Source organism: Ascidiella aspersa, chromosome 3, assembly GCF_963924565.1.
Source record: "Ascidiella aspersa chromosome 3, kaAscAspe10.2, whole genome shotgun sequence".
Lineage (NCBI taxonomy): Eukaryota > Metazoa > Chordata > Ascidiacea > Phlebobranchia > Ascidiidae > Ascidiella > Ascidiella aspersa.
The window spans coordinates 7,088,077-7,102,135 of NC_139449.1; the positions used below are offsets into that span (position 1 = coordinate 7,088,077).

Consider the following 14,059-nt stretch of genomic DNA (forward strand, 5'->3'; position numbering starts at 1 on the left):
AAGTTTTATTTGTGTCACTACACTTAATTTTACAAAAATAATGGCTTGGGAAGGAATTTAGAAGAAATGTAAATTTATTGTTCAGTAGCTAGTATCTTACTAATGCACGGTTAAAGAAATAATCTGTTTTGAAACATCTTGTGCTGTTTTTTGTTCTAAACTTATTTCATAGTTGTTCTTTTCATAAACATTTATTGGGCCACAGAATTTTTGTGCAACGAAACTGGGCCACGAACGAAAAAAGGTTGAGAACCACTGCCCTAGACGCTGTAAAGGCCTTTTGCCTCATAGCTATATTATCGGGCCTGAAAAGTATACCGAAGAAAACGGCAATTTAAACTAACACATGTTTTTTTTAAATGATTACATATAATTTTCTCTTTATTTGATATGACTTAACATTCAAGCACCTAAATAAGCCTATGTGACTCATTTGGCAGATGGACGATCCTGGGATGGCCAAGGTCGTGAGTTTGAACCTCACCGCAGGCTAGGTTTTCGTATCTGCGTAGCGTTGGTCGCATGAAAACGTTTGTTGATTCACTGAATCGGTTAATTTTCTGAAGGCTCCCAGTCTATATTCGAAATGTTTGTAGATCTTCTTACGTTTATTGGAAACTCAACCAGTACAGCTTCAGGAGATTTTAAGCCTTGCTTTTTTTAGTTCATTGTTAGGCCGAATGAGTTCAGATAGGTGCACAAGTCCGTGGTGAATTTTACATGGATAGCATTTATAGTTCTTCTTATACCTAGCTATACTAGCCACGACCTTCAAAGAGCTGTAAAGGTATCTTGAAATGGGGAATTGTTCAAAAGGTAAAAGGTAACTGTAAAAATGGATCAACACCAGATTTCCTTAGTTTCTTCAATTGGTAGCCTAATAGCACGGTGCCCTAAATAGTGGGCAACACCCAGCACAGCTGCATATAACGCTTAATAAGTGATTACTTTTTTATAAGGTTATTAAACAACCATAAACTACTGTCCAATAGCAATACACCAAGCCCGTTAAAGTCTTTAGAAAGAGTTTAACGATGAACATGTAACATAGATATTGTTTATCCCCTTTCCGCCACAGGACAGCGGATATGTCCAAAGGGCTACTTTGTATGGCGGAAGACCACGTGTTTCAAGGTCAGTTCAAGGACGGCGCTGCGCACGTGGCGATCTGCGCAAGACATCTGCGCAGAAGAGGGCGGAAGCCTGGCCTCTGTGCACTCCAAAGCTGAAATGAACTTCGTCAGAGTGCTGATGATGAGTGGTCGGGCGAAAGAGATCTATATCGGTAAGCTGGTTTGCTAATCAGTTTGATAATTTGGTCTAATAACATTGGACATTGTGGTAACTAACCGATCTTATCCAAAGTAGTTTCGTGCATAAGGAATCTCCCGCCGACAATAAAAGGTAAAAGAACTAAACTTGCTTTCGAATCAGTTGACATTACAACTGTTTAGTGTTTAGGGTTAGGTTATACTCAAAATACTTTCTTAGGAACTATTAAAGGCCGGTTACGTGAAACCACTAAGCCAACACGGGCTGATCCAGGATTTGTTTTGTGGAGAAGGGCATGAAAAATTTTAGAATAGCGTGACAAAGATGCGTCCAAAATGAAAATCATTTAATCGATGCTCCAAACTATTTATTTTTTCTTCGGGACTCTTTTCGGCACCGAATCATTTTTAGTACCTAGTCCCGAGTCCAAATCCACAGATTTGCCCAAAAGGATATCACGCGACCAACAATAATATAACTGAACATACTAATAAAAAATCTGCGGCCCACTAAAATTGCTAAAAGGCTCACATTTGAAACAGCGGGCCACAGTTTGTCGACCACTAGGTGAACAACAGACAAAAACAAAAATGAACCAAATAGAGTTCCTAAACTTTCTTTTTACACCAGCAAAACAAATTCTAGGTACGCACCAAGCAGGGTCGACATGAAATTGATGACGTCAAAATTTACATCTTAAAATACAGATTTAAGAAACCTGTGCTATTTTTAGATGACCTCATGCGAAAATATAAAACTGCACTAAAATATCAATAAATTCAAGGAGAAACCGCTCAAGGGTTCTTTTTAATTAATCTCTTTTTATGTAAAACCACCGTCATGGTATAAATCTTTTTTTTGCTAAATATAAAGAACAAAGGGTAAACTAGAAATTTTCAAGAAACGAATATAAAGCATGTATATACTGTTGCTGCCAGGCATAGTAATATAAATCGAAAAAACCGATCATAAATCGAAAAACAGCGAAAAACAAGCTTGCTACAGGCACTTGCTGAAGGACTTGAGGCATAACGTTCTCGATAATTATTATTTTCTTATAGTTTCGTTGCTCGCGTTTTTTTGGATTTTTTTCCTTTGCGTGTTTTCCATGTATTGTACGAGCGTTGGGTGTCGTTAAACCTGAAGAGGGCGACTTGCATAGGTTTCCGAAACGTTGGCAAAGAATTACAATTACCAGTGGAGCTGTTTGTCGATTTATATAGCATAAGATCTGTGTGCAGGTTTCATTGAATAATGATATGGTTACTGATGGTACCTTTCAATATAAAGTTGCTTGTACTAACAGAATGTGGCAAGCATTGGCGTATGGTTGTTCTTCGACTCGCTTCGCTCTGAGCCTATGTAGCTTAGTTGGTAGAGAGACGATCCCGGTATGACCGTGAGTTCGAACCTTACTATTGGCTATTGTTTTTGTAGCTTGCATCATTGTTCGACAGATTTGGTTAGTCTGCAATGGCTTTCGTTGTACTAATTATACGTAAGCCGTAATCGTTGGTCAAAAAGCAGTTTCATAAAGGGCTAGATCTCAGTTGTTAACACACATATGTGTGTTCACTGTTCATGTTTCATTAAATAAATAATGTGGTACTGTGGATCCCCTTCAATATGAAGTTGCTTGTACTAACCAATTGAGCAAGCATTGGCATATGGTTGTTTCTCGACTCGCTTCTTCCTGAGCCTGCGTAGCTCAGTTGGTAGAGCGACGGTCCCGGTTTGACCGGAGGCCGTGAGTTCGAACCTCACTGCAGGCTAGTTGTTTTCTAGCCTGCCCTGCTTGTATCATTCATCGACCGAGTCGTTGATCTGTTATGGCGTTTGGTGTGCAATATATAGCAGTGTTTTTTTAACAGGTGAATAAAAATTTTGCGGGGATGAACCAACCGAAAGGGGTGAATAAGGGTGAACCGCCAGAAATGGATAATAGCGCTGCAGTAAATCGACTACTGAACTGTTTTTTTTGTGTGTGTTTTATGCTTATTGTAATAATGAAGTTGGTTTGCACTAAGTGTATAAGTGCAAAAATTTGGTGACTGTGTTTTGTGCTTTTGTAGCTTTATATCTCTGGACTCGAAAAATTGTAGATTTGCAATGGTAAAACTTAGCGTTGAACTTTGCACTACATCAAAATAACTTAAGTAAATTTGTGCTGTTATATATAGACGAGATGGTTTTATCATATCATGAAACAAGGGTGAATGAAATCTGGAGATAGATGCTAGGGGTGAACAAAACTAAAAAAGTTTAAGAAGCACTGCTATATAGCACAAGCATATAAATATAAATTATGTCACAATTTTTTAACCACTCAGGCGTGACGCGAGATCCGAACGCCGAAGACTTTTCCAACAGCGACGAATCGCAGTTCGACTTCGCCAACTGGAGAAGCTTCAACCTGGCCACGAAACGCGAACAACAATGCGTGGTTGTGACGTCACAGAGCAAGTACAAGTGGACGCCGGTCGATTGCATCCGGGCGCGGAGATACATCTGCAAGTTGACCCCAAGTAAGCTTTCAATATCCTTATAAATAATAATCAGAAAGACCTTGTATATCGAGACCCCAAAATTATGAGTCCCTTTTGTCGGACAATTTTGTCTGGGAACAAATTTTTTTTATGCATTTTACCTCTTTAATCCGCCAACCCTTCATTTGGACTAAAAACAAACTAAAATAAGTGGAGTTACTTGTAAAACCAATGGCAATAAGTCCGATAAACTGCAGTTTTTTTAAGGGTGGGATTTTGCGACCATCACGAAATTTTTAATATATTTCATTTGATTATGTTATGATTTGAAAGACTCTTCGGTCCCGCGTGGCGCCTTAAAAAGTATTGGCTAAGAGTGAAGCGAAAATTATTTACGATATTCCAACATATATGGCATACTTATCTGTTCAAGTGAGCTAGAAAAGCTGCATATTAGTATAAACACCTCATTTGTAAAATAGATTGTTTATCACTTTTTGATAATAATTCTCTTACCCCCTATGATCTAGATTTTCAACCCAAGTTATTTATTAAGTCAGTCATGGCATTTTGTCCAAAAGACTTAAGTCACGTCAAGTAACTTTGCCCAAATGAATTAAGTCAAGTCAAGTCATTTAAAAACATTTTCAAAGTGCACTTAAGTCAAGTCTTTACTCATTACAACACTGGTAAAATGCCTTTATACGCGTGATTTACAGCTACGGTCGTACGGAGAAACCGCCAGCGGTGCTACGTTTGTAAAAACGCACGCACCAATGAAGAGTGCAATGCCAACGGGTTTCAAGAGTGCATCAACACCGAGGTAAAAAACACATTTTTTGGAAAGGGGTTGCTACTGTAATTAGGAATCTGTAAACAAAAACAACTACGTGCAAAATTCAGGTTTAAACGTATCAGCTAAGTATACGTTTTTCAAATGTAAGTATACACATGTATAGTGGGCGCACACATTTCTGCTAAACTCAACCTAATCATGAATGCTCATGGGAGATCCCCAATGCAAATCGTTTTAGAGTTTTCTCAAAGATATAAAGTCTTTGTTAAAAGGCTGTACGACAAATTAAAGACTTTTATTACAAATACTTTTATTTAAAAAAAAACTAAAAACCTTTAACGGACTTATCTATTGCGCTGTTGCCTAAAATTTACGTTGTGTTGGATATGCTACATTTTTCAGGAAATACCTGAGGTAAGGAACATTTTAATTAATGCATCTTTACAGCGATTAAGGTTTAGTGCATTTAGCAAATCTATTATGCATGCTTGAACCTTTTGATTTCCGGGTGAAAGGGTGTGCATTTTGCCACAGTATGAACGATATGGACAGGGCGTGGTAATCATTGCGGCAGTGGTTTGCAAATTTTGCATTTGTAGATGTTTCGGCAACCTTAAACCAATTCTTAATCACCAAAATGAGATACACGATCTTTATTATTTTTCTGCAATGCCAAATTTACTACATTAATCGGACAACTCTGGTTGACGACATTGCGATTTTTTGTAACCGCCATTTTATTACTTTAAATACCGCTTACTGACTATTCTAATAATTATTCAGTAGGTAAACTACTCATTTACACATGATGAACTTCCAAAAACAAATTTTGCATCTACACTTACTCTAATTAATCATCTCTAACTATTTAAACTAAACAATCACTTACGAGTGCCATTTTTCCCGGTTTCCCATACTGTATGTGGGGACTCTCACTTGCAAATCTTAGGATATATGATTCGTATCTCATATATCTTAGGATATATGTTTTCGCATCTTTTTTTTTGCATCTTCCCTCCAAATAAAATTTTATTGATCGAAAATTCAGGGTAACAATTTACGGCCTTTTAATTACTTAATTAACCTATAGCAGACCGATATAGTCTGATATCTGATTTATTCGCCCAAAATTAAGTTAAGTGGGTCATCCAAAAGACAAAACGGAAGTAGACGGCTCAAAACCAGGCACGTTTCTCACGAATATTGTCCTAAATCCAAGAAAAAACATCCCATACACCCCAAACCCTGCCAAATTCCTCGCTAACGCATCATTTACGCAAATTTCTGCCACAGCTCTCGTGCCAGAACGAGATACGAATCCAGGGCGGCGTGAAAACCATCTCAAAGCAGTGCAAACAGCCTCAAGCCTGCGAAAACAACTTCCTGCAGAACCCACAGGCCGCCTGGTACCCTACTCAGTGTTCACCGTCCTTCACAGCTAATAGCGTGTGTCGCTGCTGCTGCAAGGGAGACCTGTGCAACGCTGCTGAGCTACCCTGTCTCGAAGGTAAGACTGGCATTTTGAAAAACAATGATATCACCTACCTGACGGTGGTCTTTACCAGGACTATACCCACATTAATGACCCATTGCTCACGCCATAGCAAAAATACCTTGCTTTGAAAGTGAGAGAAAAAATTGAAAACAAACTGTAAAAAACATTTCGTTGTTATTATACGCTATCGCCTTTGTTAAATTAAGACAGTTTTTTACTCTAATACATGAAAGTCCTTATATTGTATCACAGATTCAGGAAAAAAGGGCTAAGATTAAACAAGGTTAAAAAAGAAACTTTTAAAAAGTGTTGTATTTGTTGGTTTTAACCAATAGAATATACACTTCGCAGAATTTAACTAAATATCGTCCTTCTTTCGAATCGCCTATACATAAAATAAAACCAAGGGGGGTAACGATCCGCTTTTTAAAATTTTGAGATTAATTGTGGTGAACCATGTAAATTAGGGGTTCACTATAAAATATTTTGCACAAGATACGAAAGATTAATACTCAGTTTGTTTTTTTTGAAAAGACCAAGTTGCCGTACTTTTTATTTTATTTAATGAAAAGACCAAGTCGCCGTACTTTTTTTTTGCAGAAAACGTTTCAACGTTATGCATTCCACATAGCACAAAACAACTCTACAATAAAACACTTTTCGCATCAATATGCTTTAACGTTGACAACAATAAAATTTTTCAAACCTTTATTTAATTTTTTAGCTTCTTTGAATTAATGCGGATATGATGAAGTTTAAAAAACAGTATATATAGGGAACATTTCGCAACATTGATGCACTGGTTTTTGTATTCCTAACTCAACAAGGTACATTAAAATCTCGTCAAGGAAACGCACGGTTCTTAATCACTTTCTCAATCAACTTGACTGCATTGTCACGCCTTTCAAGTTTAACAACGTACGTCAGGAAGCAAATAGCCGGATACACGTGACGTACATGAATCGGCCCTGTCTGACCTGAATTATGGATGATTAAAAACACCACGTTTCGGGATAAACATACGAATCAGGGTTAACTCATAAAAGTTGGATGACACGAATTCTGAAACTAAGACCTTGATTGGGGTTGAACTGCCTCCATACAATTACGAAAAGGATAAACACCCCTAAAAAACAATGATTTCTAGTTTGGTCTTTTCGATAAACTCTTGTGAATCTTATATCACCTTTTCAAGATCTCCCTACTGTTCATTCATAACCTTTGTAAAAAATTGTCGTGATCTGCACGTGCTTTACATTTTACTTTAATAGTTTGAAAGGAATTTGTACCGCAAGAAACCTACCGTCAATGTTTCTTGTTATGGTATGTTAGATTCCTTTCATAAAAAAATATATGTACTAACGGGATGGGGAAAGCATTAATGTGATCGCACCCACCACATCGTATTTTTTGTCTGCAGCCTAAACTTAGTTGATCATTTAATTCAATTAGTCTCCAAAAGGCCCCGTAATGATTTTTTTTAATATTTTCTTTAGGACCACATTTTTATACCTGACCATTTTCCGTTATACATTTCCACACAATGAATGTATAATTTCGATGGAATTATCACAAAGCCCACTGCAGACGTAGCATTATCACATTTTTTGTTTTGCTCACTAGCGTTATCTTAATTGTCGTTTCTTACAGCACATGGAGGCTAAACTAAGTACAGAAATTAGTAAACAGAAAATCAGTTTGTTTGGATGTTATAGGCTATGAATTCCCCCTAAAAGCACCATCAGAATCTTACTAAATTAAAAATTTAAATATTTTATTCAAAATGTACTTAGTTTAATCTGTATGTTTGATGTGCAACCAGAATCGTTGTTTTTCACCATTCGGATTCTGGCAGATTTTGTTATTCGAAAGAAAATCTTGATATTATCATTAGCACACGGGGGCAAATAAATCTGGTCTATCAGTTTATATTGTTATGTCAAAATGCAGGTTTAATTTCGATGGAATTTGCACAAAGTGAAATCCCGACAATGTTTTCTCATTTTTGTTTTTTCCTGTAAGTAAATGTATTCAGGTCTTGCAATCCCGCTTTTGCTACTTTGACCCTTCTGAATTGCCGAAAATAGCATACTATATATGGTGCCGTTATCTTTAGTACGGCTCCAAACGGGCTTGATTACAGAATACACACATTATGTATTTAAATGTCAGTTACTGAAACACGGGCTGTTAATCCCCTTAGATTAATTTTGTATGTTCGAACAGGATTCAGTATAGGCAATGGTGCGATGGCTGTTTTAAGACTAGCTCCCCTTTGATCACGTGTAGTTTAGTTGGTAAAGCGACGCCCCGGTATGACTGTAGTAGGTCGTGAGTTCGAACCTCACCGCAGGTTGTTTTTCTAGCCTTGCTTGCACTACAATCCTGATCAGGCCGAATGATTTCGGTAAATATCTCCGTAGACATCTAATGTACTATATATGGGTGCCGTTATCGTTGACCAGTAGGTTGATCACAGAATAAACACTGCATATTAGAGATGGACCGATTTTGGACCGATCCCGATACCCGATTTTTTCACGATTTTGTCAACCGATACCCGATACCGACACCGATTTGTTATATTCCTGGTAAAAGTTCAAAACTTAAATTAATTGAAAATCAATCAAATAATGTTTTAGGTTATCTGCCTTTTTTAATTATTAAACTATTATTTTGCATATTAACTTGGCGTAATGCTAAAACCCAAATAGTTTTGATCCAACAATGTATAAGTTGTTTATTGTACAGAAAAAAATTGTATTATATTTTTATCGTAAAATATTAGCCAAAGTATCGTCCTACATTTACCGATACCGATAAATTGGTAGGCGCCAAAAATTATCGGTAAACCGATATATTGGTCTATCTCTACTGCATATATTCATGTTTCAGTTGGCACAAAAGTTGTTAATCGCTTACTTTATTCGCAGACAACGACTGTCCCGCTATCCCCGTTCCACAACACGCTCTCATCTCGTGCAGTAACGAGTATCGTCCCAACTCAGATTGCTCCTTTAGCTGCCAGCCGGGCTATCGACTGATTGGTGCGTCACAGACCCGTTGCGATGTCGTCACAAGGTCGTGGACCAATCAGAGTCCGCGCTGCGAAAGTACGTTTAGTAGCCGGAGCAGGTTGTTTAGTCCCGCCCTGAGTCTGCTCTCGCTGCGCATTTTCCTAGGAGGTAAGCTCGCGTGCGCCAACTGCCGGTGAGCGGTGAGTAACAAAGGGCGACACCGTGCGACGGAACCGCTACTAACCTTGCGAGGTTTGGCGTTATTTGGAATAATAACAGAGGCCAGACAAGACGCTGGTGATATGGCTTGGTAAAACACGTTTGTGATAGTGCTTTTAATGATATAATTGAAGACGATATTTTTATCCTGCTTTATACATTGATATGTCACTTTACGTTCTACTTTTAATTATTGTGTTAAGCCTTGTCTTAATATTCCTATTTAACAAAGAGTATTTGAAAGAAAATGACAAATCAACGTATTACTAAAAGTGTGTTTTGACTAACCCGTTTTACATAATAATCTGGTGCATTTGCTCTGAGGGAGAACAATGATGTAAAAAAACAATACTGTTTTAAATTGTTGTGTTACAAGCATTGTACCTGACAATTATTCTATTTAGAATTTTTTAACAGATTATATTAACTTTGCAAAGCATTATAAACCCATAGTAGATTTTTGTGTTGTTTGGATAAGTTTGGTTGACAAGAAGCCCTTTTCCTAAATGTTTCTTTGAAATATGCTAAAAATGGAAAAAAGTACTTCAACCAACACATTTAGATTGAATATCCTAGGCTTTATTTGCAACGATTGAAAAAGATCAAATGTTGCCAAATTTAAAAAGTTTTAAACTAAAAATACACCCATTTGCATTAATTTACATGGTTTTGTTGCTCACTATGTTAAAACTGGTAAAAGCGACAAGTTTTTTTGAACTCGCGTCCGATAGAAATGCCCCATCAGTCTAATACTTCCTTGATGATTAATTAAAAATTCCACAATTTTTTCCTAAAGTTTGAAATAGACAGGTTGTTATTTTTTTTTTACTTCCCATCTTTTGTGTTATTTAATATATATATATATTTAAAAGTGTCTAACCTGCATTGTTAGGTTTGCTATTCTGCTGTAACAAAAAATTACTATTTCCTTATAATAAAAACAAATATTATTTCTTACTTAGTTTTCTTTTTCTTTTTTATTACAATTATTTATAGAAGCAATGGGAAGTTCCAATTTCTTGACCGATTTGATTATACATATTGAGAAACATTTTAAATACGGAACTGAACCGGCGTGCTTATGATTGTAAACTGACGGGTTGTTAACACTTGGTCAAAACCTTTTCAGAGATCCAGTGCTCCGATCGCGGCGGGGAATTCCCCAACGGACAGGTGGAATGCACCGACGGGCGGAACTTCGCGTCACGATGCACTTACACCTGCAACGGCAACTACACCCTTAGGGGGCGGGAAACCACCGTTTGTCACGCTACTGGAAGGTGGACTTCACCAATACCAACTTGCCAACGTGAGTAGGCCCTCTGTTTGATAATGTACAATCAAACTGTTTTTAGCTTCTTTAATTTGTTACCAAGCCTTTAATGTGATCGGTGTGATTGAGTTAAACTTCGGTTTAAATTATTATTATTATACATGTTTTTTACCTTTCTTTAGCTGATTTTCAAGTTGTATTTGGTGCTGGTAAGTTATGGTGTCAGTTCTTGAACAGTTATTGTCTTTTCTCTCGTTTTGAAGTCTATATAGAGCAGTGGTTCCCAACCTTTTTCAGTCACGAACTCCTTTGGAAAAAATAACTGGCTTACGGACCTCTAACGTCAATCCAACCATTCCAAATTATAGAACTGTAGTCGTGTTTTTTGATAAAGCTACACGCATATCATGTAAACGTCCGGAACAGTTTTGTATTTGAATTATTACATTATATTCAATTTGTAACTTTTAAATCGGCAACGTTTTTAAAAGGACATTTTAAGATTTTAGTGCACTCGCGGACCCCTGGTTGCAAGTCACTGTGATAGAGCCTAACATGTATCTTTTTAATTTAAGTTTTACTAGTTAAGAAAAAACTAGGGTACACTATGAACCGATCTGTAATGTAGCTTGATAATAAATTGCACAGCCAAAAAGGTCGAGTAGATCGACATCATGTTGATTAGGATGTTTCGATACCAGCTTGTAGTATTACCTGAACGATAATGCGAGCTCGTATCGAAACTACTTAATCAAGATGATGTCGATCTACTCGACCTTTTTCGCACTGCTATTTATTATGAAGAAAAACTAAGCTTTAAACTTCCTGAGTTAAAAAAAGAATCTTTTACACGTCACCAAGAATAATTGATTCTTCTGCAGTGATTCGATGCCCCGACATTACTCGACTGCGCAACGGCCAAGTGCTGAACAACAAGCCGCCAGTCATCGGCGTTTTTCGTCTGTTCCGCTGCGACGAGGGTTACTTCGTTCAGGGTTCGAACCTCACGCGGTGCCTCGACTCTGACAACGACGGCAGGGGCGAGTGGAGCGACGAGACGCCGACCTGCCAACGTAATTGGACGCCATTTTGTGTCTGAATTTAACTGTTATGGTATTTGAGATAAGGCAGGGTTTTGTAAAACCAATACTACTTTACGAGAAGGTCGTGTTGTAGCTTTTTTAGGTATTTTTTTCAAACATTTTAAAGTATTGGTTGTAATTTTAAATCTCTACACCTGTTTGTTCAAGAAGTATAAAATAAGGTTTAAATCAAAATAGTATAGCCTATTGCATCTGTATGATTTTGCAGACAGTTTATTTTTTATTTTTTTTATATATCGATGGTTGTTGGTTTATTTGACAAAAATTGATTTTTATGACAAAATGTCATTTTGTAACCTAAACAAAATTTAGCCCAAGTCAAAAAAATCTTGATCAGAATTTACCATATCGTGTTTGACTAAGGATGACATCCACACTTTAAACAACTTTAAATATTTTAAATAGGAGATTAATATATATATATATATATATTATAGAATGTGAATTTTTTGTTTTGTTTATAGCTGTAACACGCTAATTACTTTGATTAAATTTGCACTGCTTCTTTATATAACATTTTGAGCTTCGCCATTTAGACCTATATAACATTCAATCCCGTTAAACCGGTTTTGAAAGGATTTTTAAAAAGCATTTGTAAATCTATAAACGCTTTAGTTAACGTCTATCCGCATAATTATGTGCATTCCTTGCATACATGTGTTTAACAGTAGCAAAAGTGCTACTTGGACGATTGTACATATTCATAACGTTAAAGCCGTACTAGCTGTCCGGAAATTACCTCATTAGCCAGCATACGATCTCAAAACGAAATTGACCTTTTAAACATTCGTTTCATGTCCAATTTAACTTTTATGGCAGTCGTTATCTTGCACAATGTTTGCAAGATGGAAATGTTAAGGTAATTCTTGATGGGTTGCTTGTTATAATTTTGTAATGATTTGTTCTGTTGGTAAATATTTCAACATCCAATATAGGTTTCCCGCTTTCAATGTAATCACGTTATCTCATAAAACGATTCCCAATGTGGAAAACGTTTTTTTTGTCAGCCCTAACTTTGTTTGTTTTCATTCCATACAATGTGATCCAGTGAGGTTCAAAGATTTGAAATGACTGCACACAAAATCACAATATTGCAAAGCCATTCAGTTCACGATCACCGAATTGCGTAGTTAGTCTAACCAATTGGAGTCTGCCGATAAGAATTTGTTTTCCATCAATGTGTTGGCCAGAAAAACAAACTATCGCATGAGTGGAGATTCGAACTCAAGACATTGACCAAATAGTTCTATTTATCGTTAGCAAGTGCGACTTGCAAAGTAGCAAATTTCCAGTTCGAAATGGACGAATGTGTTTCGCATCGCCAAATTATCAACAATATTGTTTCAAAGTGCGTAGAATATTGGAATAATGCAAGTAAAACCCAACGTAACAAAACCAAAACGGACCAAATCCTATGAAACATAAAGCTGGGAAAGGTGGAGTATATTTAATCAGATTTTAGTTGGTTCAACTACATTTATCCTTAAAAAGTCGCGAAAATGTTTATGCGTCGCATGTGTGTTATGACGTAATAGTGAAACAAATGATCGGTCGCTTTCATGTTACACATTTAGCTCACTTTCCATGTTCATTTCCTTTTTCCAGTTATCCTTTGCCCCGACCCCTTTGCGCCACCCAACGGAACCTTGGAGCTGACCTCGCCCCCGATTTTCGACGCGGTTCTACAGTTCGCCTGTGACGTAGGTCATTTCCTGGTCGGCGACACTACGTCACGATGCAGTGACGTGAACAATGACGGCGTTGGAGAATGGAGCGCCCCCTTTCCACAGTGCCCCGGTAAGACGGCCTTTTTTTCAAGGTGAATGTATATTCGAACGCGAATATTTGGTATAAGAGAACCACAGATTCAAGTGTTTGTGTAAATAAACATATAAAGATAAACATATAACGGAGTGTTGCTCTTCCAGCAGAATATATAATAGATCACCTGGCAACAATAACTTATTTCATGAAAGATAAACATGTTGAAAAACCACGCTCATTTTAAATTATGCGTATATGAATGCTTCGTTGAAAAGTGTAGATCCATCTCAGAATGTTCAAAAACTATTACTCAAAAAATCCAGCTTTGAATGGAGTCTCTTTTAGTGATCATGATTGACGAACACAGCACAAACGTCAAGCACGGACTTCTCAAATGCATTATACTCGATACCCGTCCGCGTCACATTCCTTATCAGTTTATGAAAACAAGTCAAAAATAAAATTCAGCTGGCCGCACGGCAGTGGCTTGAGTCGGGTAAATATCCCGAATCCTGCCAAATTAACGATCCTGTCGAGTTTTGAGTCAGGCCCAACTAAACAACTTGTTATTCGCCGATTTCCTTAACTAAAATATATTAGATATAAAGCCTACTTGTATGGGTTTCTAGTTATT

At 37.1% G+C, this 14,059-nt stretch overlaps 1 protein-coding gene and 1 non-coding gene across 2 annotated transcripts in view; both read left to right on the plus strand.

Annotated features, from left to right (window-relative positions):
• The first annotated feature begins 1,179 nt into the window (after positions 1 to 1,179).
• LOC146158980 (sushi, von Willebrand factor type A, EGF and pentraxin domain-containing protein 1-like) overlaps positions 1,180 to 14,059 on the plus strand; it is a 31,747-nt gene continuing 18,867 nt past the window's right edge. The window contains exons 1-8 of the mRNA XM_083384816.1: positions 1,180 to 1,285; positions 3,603 to 3,797; positions 4,478 to 4,581; positions 5,848 to 6,061; positions 8,983 to 9,162; positions 10,415 to 10,594; positions 11,440 to 11,631; positions 13,267 to 13,458. Of these exons, the coding sequence (XP_083240942.1) occupies positions 1,231 to 1,285; positions 3,603 to 3,797; positions 4,478 to 4,581; positions 5,848 to 6,061; positions 8,983 to 9,162; positions 10,415 to 10,594; positions 11,440 to 11,631; positions 13,267 to 13,458 (1,312 nt within the window). The 5' untranslated portion in view covers positions 1,180 to 1,230. The remainder of the gene's footprint in view (positions 1,286 to 3,602; positions 3,798 to 4,477; positions 4,582 to 5,847; positions 6,062 to 8,982; positions 9,163 to 10,414; positions 10,595 to 11,439; positions 11,632 to 13,266; positions 13,459 to 14,059) is intronic.
• Trnat-ggu (transfer RNA threonine (anticodon GGU)) lies at positions 2,970 to 3,044 on the plus strand. Its single transcript has one exon. It is a non-coding gene; the product is annotated as a tRNA-Thr (tRNA).